Consider the following 21,373-nt stretch of genomic DNA (forward strand, 5'->3'; position numbering starts at 1 on the left):
TTGATTTTATAGGCATGCAGAATGCATGAGAAGCCAGGTAACATTGGCAAGGTCAGGATCCCTGTAGGCAGCCCTTGAGGGTGATTCTCAAAGATCCTAAAATTCCAAAGGAAGTTGGAAGAGTCAGAATGTGGAAGGTCTGAGGAAGAAAGCCACTGGCATGGCTCTCTCAAAAGAGAGGTCATGAGCCTGCAACAAAAGGGCCATAGGAGTGAAGCTGCCCAGCCCTAGGGAGCTCACATGAGGACACCATGTTTGGCATCATGGCTGCTAAACATGAAGTTGTAGGAATTAACATTTGTCCCTTGGGTTTTAGTCTTGCTTTGGTTCAACCTCTGCTTTCTACACTCCTTTGGGAATGGGAATGTCTATTCTGTGCCATTGTAAGTGGAAAGGATATAAATTATTTTCAATTTTTTTCAGACTCACAGCTAAGCATCACTTGAGTTTTAGAGGAGGCTTTGAACTTCAGCTTCTAAACAATGTTGAAACTCTTAAGACACTGGGAATTTATAGAATTGTAAGTGAAATGGGCTCATCAAAAAAGGACAAATACTGCCTCATACTAATTATATGGGTATTTAGATTAGTAAAAGTCATATACACAGACAGTATAATGGGGACTGCCAGGATCTGGTGGAAGAAAAGGGCTGGGAGTTATAATGTAATACATACATTTTGAGAATGAAAAGATTCTAGAGCTCTATGAGTGAGTATCATGGTTTCATAGCAATATGAATGTATGAATACCACCAAACTATATAATTGTAAGGTAGTAAATTTTATCTATTGTGTATTTTACAATAATAAAAATGGGAAAAAATAGAGATAGAAGTGTATAAAATAAACTCCACTTGACTCCCACTTCCTGCAAGAAAAAGTTCACAGGCTATGTAGCTACATCAACATGCTTAACATCTAACTTGATATCCTTCACATAACTGGACTGAAAGAAAATATTAGGCGTTTTCTTTAAAAAATTTTTCTTAAAAACAAGTGCCAAATCTGTACAAAGACATATGTAAAGTACTAGATTATTTATGATATAACATCTACTTTTAGTAGACTAGAAAACAAGTAGTGATATGAGAGAGAAAAAGTCAGAGAGGGAGAAGACAGAGAGAAAAAGACAGAGACAAAGATAGAGATAAAGACAGAGATATTTTCAAATGATAAATGCACATTTTATTTGAGTGGGTTGTAAAGAGAATTTCTCAAGTCTGCATTACTGTTGTTCTAACCCTACTTCAATGTAACCTGGAAAGGAAAAGTGGAAAGAATTATACAAAGTTAGAACCACTTACTGAGAACTTTTTATAAAATTACTGGGATCACAACACCAATATAATTGAATGTTTCAGGATACGGTCATGAGGTTATAGAAAAGCACAGGCCATGTTTACCATCAAAATTCTCTCTCTCTCTTTGTCCCCCCACCCCTTCCAGGGTTATGAAAGAAGAAAATGTGAGTTTTCCCAACACATTTATATTATTGATCTTCTCAGAGTATCCATGGCTAGAGATTCCCTTATTTGGAGTGGTCCTGGTCTCCTACACCCTTATCCTGTTGGGGAACAGCTCCATTATTCTTCTTTCTGTAGTAGAACCCAGACTCCAGACCCCCATGTACTTCTTCCTGGACAACCTCTCTGTGCTGGACCTCTGTGTCACCTGCACCATTGTGCCACAGCTGCTGACCACCCTCTGGAGCCTAGAGAAGACCATTGCTTCCTGGGGCTGCATCACACAGGCCTATCTTTTCCACTGGACCAGCTGCACTGAATGTGCCTTGCTGGCTGTGATGGCCTTTGATCGCTATGTGGCAATCTGCCATCCCCTCAGGTACACTCTCATAATGCATGCCTGGGCATGTGTGTGGCTGGCAGCTGTGTCCTGGTCCAGTGGCCTGGCCAATTCTCTGCTCCAATCCACACTCACCCTCCGACTTTCATTCTGTGGGAGGCACACCCTTGATCACTTCTTCTGTGAGGTGCCTGCTTTGATCAAGCTGGCCTGTGGTGACACAACTGTTAATGACCTCTCCCTGGCCTTGGGAGCCATCCCTTTTGGAATGGTGGCTCCCCTGCTTGTGCTCATCTCCTACACCTTCATTGTAAGGGCTGTGATAAAGTTACCTTCAGCTGAGGGAAGGCAGAAGGCACTCAGCACCTGCAGCTCCCACTTGGTGGTTGTCACTATGTACTTTGGGCCAGGTATCTACATATATCTACAACCTCCATCCAAAAGCTCTCAGGCCAAGTTCATGTCCTTCTTCTACTGCATCATCACCCCACTTCTCAATCCACTCATCTACACCCTGAGAAACAAGGATGTGAAGGCAGCATGGAAGAGAATCTTGTAACCCCAGGGTGGGGGGAATTCTTTCAAAGCCAGATGATCTCTTCCTTCTAGAAAAATCATGTGCACACATCAGCTCATGCTGGTAGGTCAGCTTTTGCAAATGGTGTCCATTAGATCCTGGGACAGAGTTCACAGCTCTCAAAGTCAATCACCCTGGTGACTGGAGAAATAAAGCCATTTTGCTTTTTCTCAACCCTTCTCAAATGTTTTTCTCTCCATATATACAATGAGCAGCATGGTCCATACATATATAGGACAATGAAAAACACTATCTTTTCAAATCCTTTCCTATAATGCCTCCAGATCCCTTCCAAAGAATTTTGCTGAGAAACTTTGGTACAGATCTTAATAAGACTTTTGAAGAAGAGTTACATTAGATCTATCTTGCCAATTTCTCAAACTATTTCATACTCTCCAGTCTTCTAAGAATCTCCTGTGACTTTCTCCTCAAACAGCTGTCATCCCATAATTCATCATATCCCTACTTCCTCAATGCTCTCACCATACACCTTTAATCATTTATTTGAGATAATCATCTCAACCTTACCATAATAAATTTACTTCACTTCTCTGAATTAATGTAGGTCAATTATAATGTGCCTGTATATGTCATTTATTTATTTTTCTTTTCTTCACATGTGCATACAACGTTTGGGTCATTTCTCCCCCCTTCCCCCTGCCCCCTCCCCCAGTCTCCTCCCTTAACCCCTCCTTTCGCCCCTACCCCCCTCGCTACCAGGCAGAAACTATTTTGCCCTTATCTCTGATTTTGTTGAAGAAAGAGTATAAGCAATAATAGGAAGGACCAAGGTTTTTGCTAGTTGAGATAAGGATAGCTATTCAGGGAGTTGTATGTCATTTATTTTAAGCGATCACCTGCATCTGTTAAATTTCTTTCACTGAATACTTTTAAAGGTAAAAGACAGCTTTATTCCTTGTGTAATAATGAACAAACATATTTTTCATTCTGTCTCACCAGTGGAAGTCAAAAGTCAGTATGAATGTAGATTACTATAGAGGCTGGGACTGATAAATGGAGGTTGCATAATTAGTACTGAAACATAAGTAGAAGGAATAAGTTCTGGTGTTCTTCCACACAGTGGGATGCCTATAGTTTACAGTAATCTACTATATATATTTTGGAACTCTGCATAGAGATGCTTGAAGGTCCTAAACATAGACAAATAATAAGGAGAGTGGAATAATTACTCTGAATTAATCTGCATGCTGTATGTATGTGTTGAAATATCACACTCAATTCCATCAATATATATGATTAATGCATGCTATTTGAAAATAAAATGAAACAAAGTCAATATCATTCTTTAATTGTCTAAGGCACATCAAACATGAAACTGATTAAATAGTGATTAAACTAAAGGTTAAATATGGAAGGGTTTTCCAGTTACTGGGAATCAGAAAGGTAACATGTCCATGCCGAATTTGCTTTTGACATCTGCCAGAACCATTGGTGGCTTTCTTCTTTGGGGAAATTCCTACTCATAGCAAAGAAAGAGGGAAATTCTTAGTTCACTAAGAAACTTGAAGTAAATGCTTCAAACTGTCACTTTCACCTCTATATTATTTGAAAGCAACTATTAACAAAAACTGGACTCAAACCTCTCTTATGTGCTAACTTCCTTGTTCCATCTGAATAGAGATTAACTCTCTAGAACAACATTCTAGTGATAGAACAAATACTTTGCTCACCATGAGGGAAGGACATCTGATCTCTCTCTAATGTTTCATAGGCCAGAGCAAACAGTCCAGGATGGAGCCAAGTTAGAGCTCTGTTGGTTCTTGTGAATTAAATCTGAGGGATTGATTTACCTTCTACATTTATAATACAGACCAACAAGAAATTATACTTTTTACCAAAAAATATTAAATGTCTCATGTTCCAATTTTTTGTAATTTTGAAGTTTATGTTTCTGTGAGGAAAGGACACAAAAACAATTTTGTTAACCTAATTCTTTGTAATATTATTTATACACATTGTTTTCCAAGAGAGAGGAAAAACATTAAGGGCCTCAGGAGCCTTCATGGGTAATTGAATAATAATTTTCCAGAGGGTACTCCAGACCCAGGCATAGTAGTATATACCTATAACCCTAGCACACAAGAAGCAAAAACAGGAAAATCATGAGTTGAGACCATCTTGGGCTATATGATGAGACTCTGTCTCAAAATTAAAAAACCAACTATAGAAGGTACTCTACAGAGATCCCCAACAAGAACAGAAGTTTGTTGCTGAGCAAAAAGGTTTAGAACTAGTAGTACGTGATTTACAAAAGGAGACATCAGAGAGCTAAACCAACAGGCTTCTCAGACTTGCAGAACATAACTCGGAATATACTTCTGTCTTAAGTATAAACTACAAATTCATACACTCAGAGTGTATATGTTATTTTTAAAACCCACAACAACTGGGAAGTAATCAGTGGTAGAGTCTTTGCCTAACATATACATGGCCCTGAGTTTGATCCCCAGCACTGCCAAAACAAAACAAAACCCACAAGAGAATAGTTTATATGAAAGGTGATTGGGTTAAGTATAAGATAAAAAGTAACATCCCTGCATCAGCAAGCCAATGGATTTTCTGTCTTAGAAAATCTCCCTGAAATGGCAAATGTCATTGTCTACCTAGAATCTCAACCAAGAAGCATCAGTGCCATGATGGATCTCGTCACTCTTTGAAAGCTTCATTTATCCATCTGCAAATCTCCACTGTGAGGATGTTTCTGTTGCATGATTAAGAGTTCAGAGCTTCCGCCTCTTCAGTTAACAAAGCTCTGCCCTTTGACTCTAGAATTATTTTAATGGTTGCTATTCTACTATAAAAAGTTCATGAATCATTTATTTTGTTTTCCTTATTTGCATTCTAGGGACATGTATTTCTGCAGGTCACATTTCTTAAACCTCAAAACAAAAACATGCCTTTAAATAGTAATAAGAGATTATGCATATCAGCCATTGAGTTACCTTTCTAGAATTCCAAAAAGATGAGCTTACCTTCCTATGGCTTCCTGCTTTGGATTGAACACTTAGCTCTTCAGTTAAGTCAGAATTACCAGTATAATGTTATTTGGGGGTGTGTTCTTTAATAAATAATTAATTAAGTTATGAAAGTAGGATAGGATTGGATAACTATAAGAAGAAAAATGAGGTTGATGAGTGCTTTTCTCTCCCCTCTCCTTTTTTCCACTTTCCCCTCACCCTCTCTCCATGTAAGGCCACCAGAAATTGAATCTGTAAACCTATGGGTAATTCCAGCTTCACACTCCACAGACTCTTTAGTCTTTGGATTACCCCAAAGTAAAATGAGCATGATCATTGCCATGAACTCCCACAGCATTAGTCATAAGCTATTTTTGCCCACATCCATCACCACTGACCTCATCCTATAATCTTGAAGTCCTCTCATAGACAAAAAGATTTAACAAAGAGAAGTTGAAAACTTAGTCTATGATTTTCTTCTTCAAATACTGTAGCCCCTAAACCAATTATGCACAGATACACTTCGGTTCCAACACAATGGATGGAACTGGAGACGGGGATCCTTGTAAAAAAACAGGATTCCCAGCTTTGAGGGCACAAAGGTCCCCCTGCTGCCACAATAACCAAAACGCAAATGGTGCTCGCAGTGGAGCAGAGGAAATGAAACCTTGTAAGGCAGATTCTTCTACCCACAAAACTTAGTATCTAATGAATGATGTATAGAGATAACATTGATCTGAGCCTTCAACGGTGCAGTGAAGTTTTCTGGATGAGAAAAAAAGTTGTTAGAATATTCCAAAACAAGGTTTGGGAGCATGGCTAAAGTAGTAGAACACCAGCGTAGTAAGCACAAGGACCAGAGTTCAAACCCTAGTACACCAAAAATATTAGAATGCTCCAGAAGAATAAAAAGTGTCTAAGTGCACATAACAAGACAGTTTTGGTAGTACCCATCTATAATTCTAGCACTCAGGAGGCTGAGGATCATGAGTTCAAGACCAACATTACATAGCATTTTGAGACCAGTGTGGGCTACATAACAAGACTCTGGCTCAAAAAAATTTTTTTAATTAATTAATTGAAGGAAAAATAATATGTCTATTTTGTCCCAAGTTTATGAAAAATTTATTCTAAGAGAACAGCAGGTTTATTTATGAACAACATAAGGCATAATATTCTAAGTAAATTGGCACTAGATTGAGAAAGTTTGTTTTGTCTACATAAATAAAGATCAATAGTTAAGTACAGATTCACGTTTGATTAGAGTAAATGATAACCTAAAAGTAGAGGCCACAAAGGAAGAAAAACCTCAGCTACTTCTTCACATAGATTATGATTTTACAAGAGTAAATGATCAGAGGAAAGGAAATCCCACTTCAGGAATATCAGTGGAAATAAATCAGGATCTAGAAAAAAAAATCTGTATTTCCATGGCATGGCAGTATCACTTGTCATTGTCAAAATATAAAAATACCAAAAATGTCCCTAATTTATAGATGAATGCAGAAATGTTACTTGGAAATATAAATAGTGAAATATTAAGATTAAGCCTAAAAATGAAGGAAATAATGACTTCTGTGACTACATGTATGAAACTGGAGACATTATGCTAAGCGAAATAAGTCACACAGAGATAGACACATACCACATAATTTCACTTATATTTGGAGTCTAAAACAGATCATGGTAACAGACTGTAGGATCGTCATTGCTAAGAACACTGAATGGGGAAAATGGTGAGATGTTGGTGACAAAACAAGGTTTTTGTTAGTCAGGATAAGTAAGTTCTGGAAAACTAACGTATAGCATGCTGTGATTAATGCCACTCTATTACATACTTCAATTTTTTCTTTTTTATTGGTATGTATTAATTGCACAAACAATGGGTTTCATTAGGACATTTTCATACATTTATATAATGAACTTTGATCACATTTATCCCTGATTATCTTCTCTTGTCCGGCTCTGCTTCTGTCTTCTTGTTCTTCCCAAATAGCCCCTCTTCTACTTTCATGTACTTTGAAATTACATCTAGATTTCACATATGAGAGAAAACATGCAAAACTTTTCTTTCTGGATCTGGCATAATTCACTTAACATGATAATCTCCAGTTCTACAAATATACTCCATTATATATACATATACATATTTATATATGTTTTGTTTTGTTTTGTTACTGAAAATATGCATCCTTATCTAAAATATCCTTGCCCAGCTGAGTCTGATGATGCAGGTCTGTAATCCCAGTACTCAGGAGTTTGAGGCAGAAAGATTGTGAGTTTGAGGCGAGCCTGGGCTACATAGTTAACTCAAAGCCAGCCTGCACTGCATAGCAAGACCCTGTCTCCAAAGCAAAAAAATTCTGGATCAGAAGACTATCATAAACTGTTTATCCTCTGTTTCCATCTAATAGTTTTATAGTTCTTCTTTTTTCTCTTTTTTATTAGCATATATTAATTATACAAAGGGATTTTATTGTGATATTTCCAAATGTGCATATGATGTACTTTGATCAAATTCACTCTTTTTATGTACCCCACTTTTAAATAATTTTAATGGACTTCATTATTCTATTTCCATACGTGCATATGAAGGACTTTGATCATATTCATCCCCCTCACCCTCTCCTTTCACTCTTCCCACTCGTGATGTTTCCAACCTCCCAAGTAGTCCCCTCAATGAACTTTGGTGTTGATTTTTTAGGTCTAGATTCTACATGAGAGAGAATGTGTAATATTTGTATTTCTCAATCTAGCTTATTGTCTTAAAATTAAGAGTTCCAGTTTTATTTTCCTATAAATGACACAATTTTATTCTTCCTTATGACTGAATAATAGTTGCATATATATGCTATATATACATATACATCATACATTTTTCTTTACCAATTTGTCAGTTGATGGGCACATAGACTGATTCCATAGTTTGGGTATTGTGAATAGTACCACTTTTAGTACTTCTTTCGACACATATGCAAAACTTCATTTATCTTAATTTTTTTATATGGTAGCAGATGGGGATCTAGTTTCATTCTTTTCATGTAGAAATGCAGTTTCCCAGCAGAATTTATTGAGAGTTTATCCTGGATCATTTATACGTTTTTGCACTTATCTCAAAAAAGCATTTGTCTTTCCATGTGTAGATTTTTTCTAGGATCTCTATTCTGTTCTTTTGTGCTAGTGCCATGCTGTTTTGGTTACTATAACTGTAATAGGTTTTGAGGTCAAGAAGTCAGGCAGTGTCATGGTTTTGGGTGGCAAATGCAAATGAACACCACAAATCAGATACCAATTCAACCCAGTTAGAAAGGCTATAATCAAAATGACAAACACTGATAAAAACTGGAGAAAGGGGAACTCTTAAACGCTGTTGGTAGGGATTTAAATTAGAATGTCAATATGAAAAATATAATGGGTATTCCTTGAGAAATTAAAAATAAAAGTACCTATAATCCAGTAATCCCACTATTGTATATTTACCAAAAAAGAAGTGAACTAGTATATCAATGACATTTGCACTCCCATACATCTTGCAGCACTATTCACAATGGCAAAAATATGGAATCAAACAAGGCACCTATTGATAGATGAATGAGTACAAAAGAAATGTTATATATAAACAATGGAATGCTATTCAGCAAGATAGAAGACAAAATCCTGTTATTTGTGGCAACGTGGATGGAAATGGAGATCCCAACAAAAACTAAAAATAAAAGCCAGGAACCAAGAGACTGATAGTAACAGATGTGGAATCTAGCAAAAATGAGCTCGTAAAGCAAGTAAGCAACTGTCATGAGCAAATTATTCCAGAAACATAGATAGACATGCCCATATCTTTCTACAATGTCAGAATTTATTGAATAACAATAAATTCACATGCTTCCATTAGTTCAAGAAGTACTATTGGCATCACTTGATATCCATGAACCACTGACAGACAAGTACTTTTTTCCCATCTTAATTACTAATATTTACTCTCAGATTGCACATTACACTTCACAGTGATATATACATTGCAAATTGAATAAGAAAGTGTTAAAGTAACCGTAGTGTTCAAAGAGGGCTTGCTAAAACCATGATCCGAGCATTGATACAAAGAGAATCTCTGCAGGTAGTTACATAAGATTTTAAGTCAGTCTCAGAGCTGTTGGGCATGGGGGCATGGCAGTGTCAAAATGCAGAACTGTTTTAAGGAAAAATTGTAGTTCAAGGCACAGAGTTGGTTCCAAGCTTACTGGTAGACAGTGGATGGCAATTCAAATGGGTCATGTTACACAGGGGAATTGTGTTGAGCTGAAGCTCTAGGGACAGAGTCAGGTGTTTGCCAATCCATGATGCATGCATTAGATGGTGCATGATGAAGGGATGGTGATGGGTTTGTGGGTCCCAATTTACCCCAGAGTTTGGTGCCCTCCCTTTTATATGCCCCAGGTAGCATATCACCTTGGTCTGGTTTGCAGGATAATTTCATGGGACTATTTTTTTTTTCATATGGTTTTTGATATGCCATATGTCAATGCATCTTTAATTTAATTTGATAAATTCATAGGTTGTAATCATTTGTTTGTATAAATAAGTTATTTATCAACCTCTGCTTCATGCACAAACAAGATGTAGCACCATTCTTCCTCAGCATTTGCACTCAAAGTGGAGCAAACTGCTGTTTTATAAAATAAAGTCATAAGTGGCAAGACACAGCCTGAAAGCTACTGTTCTATACAACATGGAATTACTTTGGAGTAAGACACAGCCTGATCTCCACATTAACATAGTGGTAACTAGTAACAGTGGAAGGATGACAGAGCTGGAGAAGAGGGGAGATTGCTTAACAGGTACAAAGTCATAGCCAAATAGAATAACTAAATGCTGGTGTTCTAGTATGCAGATTGTGATTTTAATTAACCATATCATGTAACACAATTTAAAATAGCTACAAGAGAGGATTTTGAATGTTGTTATCATAAAAGAAGGATAAATGCTTGAGGTACTCAAGCCTAACCATATGAGTTGATGAACATACAATGTAAAAGTGTATGAAAATTTCACTGTATCATATACTTGCAATTAGCATCTGTTGATTAAAATTTTAATAAAAATAAATTAAAAGTATGACATAAACATATTTTCTTTCCTTTTCCTTTTTTTTCTTTTTTGGCAGTACTGGAGTTTGAACTTAGGGCCTCACACTTGCTAGTCAGCCACTCTACCACTTTAGCCACTCCACCAGCCCTTTTGGTGTTGGATACTTTCCAGATAAGGTATCACAGCCCAATAAACAACATTTTTTTAAAGAGTAAAACTTTTTATCCCTCAATGGTTTTAAAATTTAAATGAAATAATGCCTGTGTATGGTATGCAATAAACAATAGGGCAGAAGCATATATGCATTTTAATACCTCTGGAATCAAGCTTACGTTCCTTCCTAAGCATGACAATATTACTTTCATTGACATTAATATTTTAAGGATACAGATAAGTTGTGTGTGATACACAGAAAGTAAATACTGGAAGGCCAGAGTCAAAGACATTGGGAAAATCCCATAGACTATTAAAAATACTAAAAGTAAATTAACCATTCCTTAGTTGTAAGCATTCTGAGTCCCTTGTCAAGAGAACATTTTTCACTGGAAGGAACTGCTATATTTCTCACTCTCCTCCCTAAGGAGTCATAATTGATATTCTTGTAGGAATACCAGACTCCTCTATAGGTAAAATATAAGCTTCTGAAGTCTCTACAAACAACTAACTGACATTGATCCACAGAATGCTAGAAAGCTGAGATAGACCTATCTGCCATGGGAGCAGAATAACCTCTTCTGTGAATAAAATCCGTGTTACATTTCAAGGAAGTAAGGTGAGCATGGTGATTGGTAGGTATATTTTACCTTTTTAACATTTTTGTTAGCATATGATGGTTATACAGAGGGGTTTCATTGTGACATTTCCATATGTACTCCCCAGTTTAGTTCATGCATTTCCTTTGCTATATATAAGGTTTTAGTTTCATATAGTCCTATTTGTTAATCCTTCTCTTGGTTTCTGAGCCATTGGAGTTCTATTTAGGGAGTTATTTCCTATGCCTATATTCCCTATTCTTTCCTGCACTAGTTTCAAAGTTTCCAGCCTTATATTAAGGTCATTATTCTACTTTGAACTGATAATTGTACATGCTGAAAGACATGGATCTACTTTCAGTTTTCTACATACAAATATCCAGTTTGGGATTGTTATATTTTAAATGTGAGTTAAGACTCAACAAAAAAATTTGTAACAACAGTGTTCCCATGTTGGACTGTGTCAGCTAACACCAGACCCTTGATATAGTAAAGTCATTGCAGCCTTAGGTGTTCAAAAACAAAGCGAGGCAGTTTTGTCTTCTCCAAATTTCTCTGAAGGGTGGTGAATAGCAACGTTGAAAGACTGGAACAAATATTAGTTTCAAGATGTGGAGAAAGTACATTTCAAGAAAAGTAATTTTGTGAAATACACTATTTGATAAAGATGCCTGATGGCAAGAAAATGAAAATCTATTGAGCTAAAGAGCTTCTCAATTTTCTATTGATATGCTTACATTTAAAATATGTGTCCCCACATGTAATTAACCAAGAAATCATTAAACAAAACTTCCCTGTGTTGTACATCAGTCTGCCCATGCATATTCTTTGATAGCAACCCATAAAAGCAACAAAATATGGCCACAGACTCTATTTCATCCTTTTTGTATGAAAATTTAATTGTTTCAGGGTCTTTCATTGAACTTATTCAGGGCAAAGATGATTCTAAAGACAACAAATGGGAGGAAATAGAAATCCCTTTTGCATTCTCCTCTCTATAAACCTAGACCTTAAATTAATTATTCACACACAGTAGCTCAGGTCTCAGAGGATCCAAAGAATAAACCTCAGGAGTCCCCCCAAAACCATCAAACACTCTTAATGTTGGTTGGATTATGGTTGGTCCTGTTACTTCTCTTGATTAAATCCCAGGCCCTCTGAAGACAGTCTGCATCACTCTGAACTAGATCTCAACTTTCCCATTTTTGGTCCCTCACTTTCTACAAACCTTCCATCTTCAATCTCAAAATAAATGAATGGGTGGCTAGGTTATTCTTGAGCACATGTGTAAATAGTCCATTCTCTTCTACTAAATTCAACAAAGGAGATTTTCTCACCTATTCAATGAAGGTGGTCCGATCTAAGTGATGGGATGTAAAAACCTAGGGCTGAAAGAAAAGTGTTACGGAGATTGTCTTCTTAACCCTAGTTGTACTCCCTTCTCCCATCATCAAAGATGATTCAGGTCCAACAAAACTTTGAACTAAAAATTGAATATTGTTTAGCAAAGGAAAAGCCAACAATAAATGTGAAATAGAGCAGGATAATCATACCAGCACATATTGAGCCTTTAATAAGTCTGAAGCATTGCACCAGACATTATGTAAGTTATAGCAAGGAAACATAAAATTTGATACATATTTTAAATGATGAGAGAGACAAATAGCTTAAGAAAAATTAAACTTGAGCCAGACATAGACTATTGGGTAGGATTTGGAGAAATTAATAGGAGAAAGTTTATGTGACAAGGGAAAGAAATATCTTTTGCTAATGAATTGAGACAACAAGGATTGTGAGCTTTAGAGAGGTAGATAAGGTCATTCTAGCATGAGCATTTATGTAGGACAATAAAGATGGAATAAGATTGACATTATACAACAAGTTATATATTCCAATCTGGATAACACCGAAATGTGCCTATTTATTCATGCAGTTACTAGTTTCCATAGCTAAAACCAAGGGTTTTGAGGTCAGGGAAACTTAAACTTAGATCACACTCTTAACATGATCATTAGGCAGAAGAGTAGACTTAAGAAAGACAGTAATGATGAAAAAATACAAAGCAAAATGTGGGGGAAAGAAAAACGGGGGGGAGGTGGTAATCATGGAAAATTTCACAGAGGAAAGTATGCTTCATCCAGGAATTACAAAGGAAAGTAATTACCAACTAAGTGAATTTAGGAGAAAGAGAGAAAAACTAGCTTATACATAGGAAATAGGCTAGAATGTGTACTTACAATGTGTGGTTGGAGCAAATATTGAAAAGGGTGAGGTTGATGAGAGGAACTGTCATAGATGAACCTGGGTACCTTGTGGAGGTATTTAGAGAGTCTTTATGGGATTTAAAATAAGAGAATGATGAAATGAGGATGGCACTTTCTGAAGATGCCTCAATCAGGTTAACATGAAGAATGTATTAAGTAGGGTGCCTTTGAGAACAGGATCATCCAGGTGATAGGTAACAAGTCTGTCATTATGGCAATAAACAGGTTGACCATTTAACCCAGTACTGACATTCATGAAGAATTCTTCTTCTTCTATTAAACTCAAAAATTAATGGTTCAACTAAAACTCAATCATTTCCAGTGATATTGTTGCACAGAAAAAAACTTTAATAAATAAGTTTTTGTAAGTCTGTTGACCCAATTAAAACTAAATCGTATCTAATGGTGTTGTTGCACAGAGAAAATTCCTAGAAGAAATAGCTTTTCTTACTCTGTGCCTAGCTTTCTTAACATAATGTACTCCAGACTCATCTGTGTCTCTGAAAATGACAGAATTTCCTTCCTTTAGGCAGAGTAGTGTTCCATTGTGAGTGTGTATACATATATATGACATGTTCTTTAGTGACTCATGAATGGACTCTTAAATCGATTCTATTTTTGGCTACTGTGGAAAATGCTGCATAAAGTGTAGCAATGCAGATGCTCTTCACCTTACTGATTTTGTTTCCTCTAGATAAACACTAAGCAGTGAGATTTTGTTTTCTTGAGGAACCCTCATTCTGTTTTCCATATTAGCTGCACTAATTTATATTCCCACTAATAGGGTTCAATAGTTCCCTTTTCTTCATAGACTCCTCAGCATTTCCATCTCTCTCTTTAATAATAGCCATTCTGACATAGTTGACATGAAAAAGACAAATACTCCATCTCATTCCTATGTAGAATCTAACATAGTTGAGCTCATAGAACTCACTGATATGTGGGACCAAAAAATAGTTCATCTAGTAAAATTAATGAGAAGAATCGTGGCTACCAAAGGTGGAGGCAACTGGGTTGGGGTAGACAAGCAAAGAATACCAAATTCCTATTACATAGAAATAATAATTTCATGCAGCAATATTCTTAAACATGGGTCACAAGCTAAGGGGAAGACACATATAGGAGGAATAGGGAAAGGTAGGAAACCAAAAACTTGAAAGTGTTTGATATGCCAACTGCAGAGGAACTAATATAGTAACCTTAAAATGACAGGGGTCAATATGGGAAGGTGACCGGGAAGTAGTGAAGAGGTCTGATAGAGATTAATCAGTTCAGGTTGTAATACACTTGTGCATGGAAGCAAGGCTAGGAATCTCTCTGTACAGCTATCCTTATCTCAAACTAGCAAAAATGCTATGTCTTTCTTATTATTGCTTATGTCTTCTCTTCAACAAAATTGGAGAAAAGGGCAGAACAGGTTCTGCCTGGAAGCAAGGGGGTGTAGAGGGGGAGAAGGGGGAGGTGGGGGGCAGGGGAGAGAAATGGCCCAAACAATGTATGCACATATGAATAAGTGAATTTAAAAAGGAAATGATAATTTCAAAGCTAAGCACTGGTGGATCACACCTGTAATCCTAGCTACTTGGGAGGCTGAGATTGGCAGGATAGTGATTCCAGGAAAGCCAGGAAAAAAGTTTGCTAGTTCCTATCTGAATAGAAAAAAATGGGTGTGATCTCTAGCCATAAAGGAAATGCAAATCAAACCACACTAAGATTCCACATCACTCCTGTTAGAATAGCCATCATCAAAAACACCACCAACAGCAGGCGTTGGTGAGGATGTGGGGGGAAATGAACCCTCGTACACTGCTGGTGGGAATGCAAGCTAGTGCCAACACGCTGAAAAAAAAAGTTTGGAGGCTTCTTAAAAATCTAAACATAGATCTGCCATATGATCCAGAAATCCCACTCCTGGGGATATGCCCAAAGGAATTCGACACAGGTTACTCTCAAGGCACCTGCACACCCATGTTTATTGCAGCGCCATTCACAATAGCCAAATTATGGAAACAGCCCCAAGATGCCCCAGTACTGACGAATGGAACAGGAAAATGTGATATTTATACACAGTGGAATTTTACTCAGCCATGAGGAAGAATGAAATTTTATTCCCAAGTAAATGGATGGAACTGGAGAACATCATTCTGAGCGAGGTTAGTCAGGCTCAGAAGACCAAAAATCATATATTCTCCCTCATATGCAGACTTTAGATCTAGGGAAATACAGCAATGTTGTTGGACTTGGGTCACATGACAAGGGGAGAGCACACATGGGAGGAATGGGGATAGGTAGAAAACCCAAAACATGAAAGTGATGTCCCCACTCCAGAGGAACTAATACAGAAACCTTAAAGCAGTTTCTTAAAGAGGTCAATACAAGAAGGAGATCAGGAACCAGTGTAAAAATCAGTTACAGATGAATCAACTTGGGTTGTAACACATTTATACATGGAAGCAATGCTAGGAATCTCTCTGTATAGTTATTCTTAACTCAACTAGCAAAAACGCTTTGTTTTTCTTATTATTGCTTATGTCTTCTTTTCAACAAAATTAGAGATAAGGGCAGAACAGTTTCTGCCTGGAAGTGAGGGGGGGGTAGGGGGTAGGGGGTGGAGATGGGGGACAGGGGGGAAGAAATGACCCAAACAATGTATTCACATGTGAATAAATGAATAAAAAAAAGAAAAAATGGGTGTGGTTTCATGCACCTGACATCCCAGTGAGGACAGGAAGCTTAAAATAGGAGGACTGCAGCCAGACCTGCTTGAGAAAAAAACAAGACCATATCTCCAAAAAAACCAGAGCAAAAAAAAAAGGCTGGACTCAAGTGGTAGAGAGAGCCTGTCTAGCAAGCATGAAGTTATGAGTTCAACCTCAGTACAAAAATAAAGAAATAAATTCAAGGAATCTATGGTTATGAATGAGATTATAGTTAATGAAAATATTACAGTATTGAAAAATTAGGATGCTAGAATTTGTCAATACAACAACTATGTGAGACAATGCATATATTAATTAGCTATGTTAAACTATTCACAACTTATGTGTATGTACTTCAAAAACCATGTTTTACTATAAACTCCTGAGGAAAAGAAGGCATCAGAAAATGGAAAGATCTCCCAAGCTTGTGGTTTGTAGAATCAACATTATGAAAATGGCCACACTACCAAAACCAATCTACATGTTCAACAAAATCCCTATCAAAATTCCAATGACATTCTTCACAGAAATAGAAAAATCAATCCTGAAATACATATGGAACCAAAAAAGACTTCAAATAGCCAAAGCAATTCACAGCAAAAAGCCCAATGCTGGAGGCATCACAATACCCAACTTCAAACTATGCTACAAAGTCATAACAATAAAAACAGTGTGGTACTGGCACAAAAACAGACAGGAAAACCAGTGGATCAGAATACAAGATCCAGACATAAACTCATGCATCTACAGTGAACTGACCTTCAACAAAGGAGCCCAAAACCCACAATGGAGAGCAGATAGCATCTTCGACAAATGTTGTTGGGAAAACTGGATATCCACAAGTAGAAAACTGAAACTAGATCCCTGTTTTTCACCCTGTACCAAAATTAACTCAAAGTATATCAAAGACCTTAATATAAGGCCTGAAACTTTGAAACAACTCCAGGAAGTAGTAGGAAATACACTGGAATATATAGGTATAGGGAACAACTTCCTAAGTAGAACTCAAAAGGCTCAGCATCTAAGAGAAAGAATGAACAAATAGGACTGCCTAACACTAAAGAGCTATTGCACAGCAAAAGAAAATTACTAGACTCAAGAGACTGCCCACAGAATGGGAGAAAATCTTTGCCAGCTATTCATCCAATAAGGAACGAATATCCAGAATCTACAGGGACCTCAAAAAACTCAATCCCCAAAGAATCAACATCCCAGTGACAAAATGGGCACATGAATTAAACAGGTAATTCTCAAAGGAAGAGGTACAAATGGCCAATAAATACATGAGGAAGTGTTCAATTTTCCTAGTGAAAAAAAGAGATGCAAATCAAAACTATAAGAGATTTCATCTCACCCCAGTTAGAATGGTCATATTCCAGGGCAATAACAACAAATACTGGTGAGGATACAGCAAAACAGAAATCCTTCTACACTGTTGGTGGGAATGCAAATTAGTACAACCACTATGGAAAGCAGTATAGATATTCCTCAAAAGCTAAAGACAGAACTGCTATATGATCCAGTGATACCAGTCCTGAGCATATACTCAAAGGAACATAAGTCAGGATACACCTGGACACTGATGTTAATCACAACACTATTCACAATAGCCAAGCTATGGAAACTGCCCAGGTGCCCTACAACTGATGAATGGATCAAGAAAATGTAGCATCTATCTATCTATCTATCTATCTATCTATCTATCTATCTATCTATCTATCTATACACATACCTTAAAAGCAGATACCTTAAAAGCAACTGAAGCCAATAGGAATAGGGGGCCAGGAACTAGAGAAAAGGTTAGATCAAAAAGAATTAACCTAGAAGGTAACACACACACAGGAAATTAATGTGAGTCAACACCCTGTACAGCTATCCTTATCTTAACCAGCAAAAACACTTGTTCCTTCCTATTATTGCTTATACTCTCCAACAAAATTAGAGATAAGGGCAAAATAGTTTCTGCTGGGTATTGAGGGAGTGGGAGGGAGAGGGAGGGGGCGGAGTGGGTGGTAAGGGAGGGGGTGGGGGCTGGGAGGAGAAATGACCCAAGCCTTGTATGCACATATGAATAATAAAACAATTTTAAAAAATAAATTTAAAAAAGAAAATGTAGCATCTATATGTATATATATATATATACTATATATGTATATATTTATACATGATATATATATATATTATATATATATATAATGGAGTTTTACTCAGCCATAGGAATAAATGACATGTGTTGAAGGTAAATGGGTCCAATTGGAGGACATCATGTTAAGTGAAGTAAGCCAGGCTCAGAAAGACAAAGGCCACATGGTTTATCTCATATGTGAAAGATAGATCCATAAGATAAACATACACACAAAAGCAAGCATGATCATATACAAACTCATATGTACAACATGTTTGTAACAGTGGAGCTACTCAATGGAACTTGGGGAAGGAGGGAAAGGAAAAGAGAATGATAGAGCATCAGTATATATCATAAAACGTAACATCTCTGAAGGTAGAAGATACAGGGATATGTATTGAAAGCTATTGAAAAATGGGTGGCAGGAGATAAATTGGTAAGGGAAGCAATGGAAGGGACTGAATGCACCAAAGTAAAGTAAACTCACAGTGGGTATACATTGAGAAACCCCTTTCACCATCAACTTAAATACTAATAATGAAAGACAGGCTGTAAAATTGGTACAGTGTGGGGGAGGTGCTATTGGGAAGAGGGAGGGTGAATGAAGAGATTAAAATGAGGGTATATGGTTGATGGACTTCATATATATATATATGAAATAGAACAAAGAAATCTCTTGTAATTGTTTTAAATGGAGTAGGGAGGCATTTGAGGAAGAGAGACAATAGAGGCAATGTAAATAATGTACAATATAAGTCTAATTGGAATTGTCACTGTGAGTCCCCCCTCTGCATAACAACTATATCCTATTAAAAATTTTATAATAAAAATCACATTTTACATGACAAATATGTCTAATTTTATCTGTCAACTTAAAATAAGTATAAAAATATAACTGATCCAAAATTAACCCTTCTATAATTTTTTAAGGTACTTTCCTACTGAAATATTTCAAATTATATATCCTTCTTTTTCAAATGTCAACTCTTTTAAGGAATATTATTATGTCCACAAAACAGTATCTCTGCAAGAAGGGCAAGATTTTCAAAAGACTTGTCTATAACACATCTCTGGACTTCAATTCAATCCCTTGCTCAACACTGCAATGCATCCATTTGATATACCTGATGGAATGTAAATCAGGCTACAATAAAGGCACCTGCACACTCATGTTTTTGCAAAATTATTCACATTAGCTAAGCTATGGAAATGGTTAAGATGCCCTACTACTGATGAATGGATTAAGAAAAAGTGGTATTTATATACAATGGAATTTTATTCAGCCACAAAGAAGAATGAAATATTGTCATTAGCTGGTAAATGGATGAAATTGCTAAACATCATTTTAAGTGAAGTTAGTCAGGCTCAGAAAGCCAAAGCCACCTGTATTCTCGTACAACCTGCAGAAATAGGTTTGATTTTAATAATGATGAATGCTTGATTAGATATAAGAAAAAGTAAACAAATATACTAGTGAAGTAGTAAAGAACATCCTTAGATAGCTTGAATAGGGTCTAGAGCTTACCAGGAAAATCTATACTGTTTTTTCCTAGCTAAATCAGTCTAGCCTATTTCTGGTGAAACCAATAATTTACTGACAATTCAAAGTCAAAGTTCTGTTCTTGAGACATTTGCCTCTTTAGATTCATCCATTTTAAGGAGAAGGACTGTTTTAGTCATAACACTTATGATACCAGTTGGAGATTCTCCAACTCTCTAGGTCTCCTGCCATTCAATCAATTCTAAAACTAACTTGTTGGAATTAGTGTTGGGCTCCACAGTGTATGGGCTCATCTCATAAGACTGTCCTCAGTCCAGACAGTAATCATAACTCTCAGGTTATCCTGATCACTTGGCTACTAGTCAGAGGTACTTGTCACCAGGGTTACTAGGATGTCTCACACAAGTCAAGACTTACATTTACTTATTTATTGTAAAGGCTATTTTGGAGAGCACAAACAAATAGCCAGATGAAGAGGGACATAGGACCTTTTGTCTGTGTAGAGTTTGGAATGCACCACACTCCTGGCATTTAAATGTGTTGAGCAACTCAGAAGCCCTCAGAGCCCCAACATTTGGGGATATTTTTGAGATTCCATTACATAGTCTTGATTGTGTCTTCAATGTTTGGTGACTGAACTCAGTCTCCAGCTTCTCCTCTTAGGAAGTCTGAGGATGGGAATGAAAGGTCCCATCTTCTAACCCATGACTAGTTCCTCTGGAGACAAGTCCCTTTCTGAAGCTATTTAGGGCCCAACAAGAGCCACATTATCAGTATAAACTGAAGTGTGAATAAGAAAACACATTCTGATTGTGCCTATCACCAAGGTAACTGCAAGGGTTTTAGGAATTCTATGCCAGGAAATAGGGCAAATACCAAATATGTATTTTTTATTATAACCACATAAGGCTAATGAGTAAAATTGTAAGCACACATATGGATAGATAGAAATAGACTTTGTATAAACTCTCAGTAAGTCTGTAATTACCTAATCTTTATAGGGATGTCAATATCTATCTCACTGAGTCATTACAGGCATTGGAAAAAATGGAAAAATCTTCACACTGATTAGGTGCCCTCAATGGCAGACATTATTATAAACAGCTAACAAAATAATATACAAATTAACATAGATATGTGTAACACATATATACAACCATATGAACAAAATGAGATACAGCATATGCAACATATATAAGAATCCACAATAAAGCAAGTAATAAAAGAATTTGTATTTCAAGAATGGGGGTTAGAAGGATAAAGGATAATGATGGTGGGGGTGAATTCAAGTAGATATATTTCATTTGATACATTGCAAGAACTTTTGTAAATGCCACAATGTACCCCCTCCCAGCACAACAATAAAATAATCAAAAAGAAAAAAAGAATTTGATGATTAATGAAAAATAATGACAAAACATTTTCTCTTTACTTTGGCTTGAAATAGTGCAGGAAAACACTCTCTTCAGATTTCCACATACCTTGCACTCAAGTGATATTAGAAGAGGAATGATATTCCAAATATTCTACCCTTCAAAATCAATTTCAAGATGTTTAAACTCATCCTTCCTCCTCAGAAATGACTAGGTTCT

At 36.6% G+C, this 21,373-nt stretch overlaps 1 protein-coding gene across 1 annotated transcript; it reads left to right on the forward strand.

Annotated features, from left to right (window-relative positions):
* The first annotated feature begins 1,450 nt into the window (after nucleotides 1–1,450).
* LOC141417211 (olfactory receptor 2B11-like) lies at nucleotides 1,451–2,362 on the forward strand. Its single transcript, XM_074055381.1, has one exon. The coding sequence runs from the start codon at nucleotides 1,451–1,453 to the stop codon at nucleotides 2,360–2,362; it is 912 nt and encodes a 303-aa protein (XP_073911482.1).
* The last annotated feature ends 19,011 nt before the right edge of the window (nucleotides 2,363–21,373 follow it).

This window comes from Castor canadensis, chromosome 15 (genome assembly GCF_047511655.1).
Source record: "Castor canadensis chromosome 15, mCasCan1.hap1v2, whole genome shotgun sequence".
Lineage (NCBI taxonomy): Eukaryota > Metazoa > Chordata > Mammalia > Rodentia > Castoridae > Castor > Castor canadensis.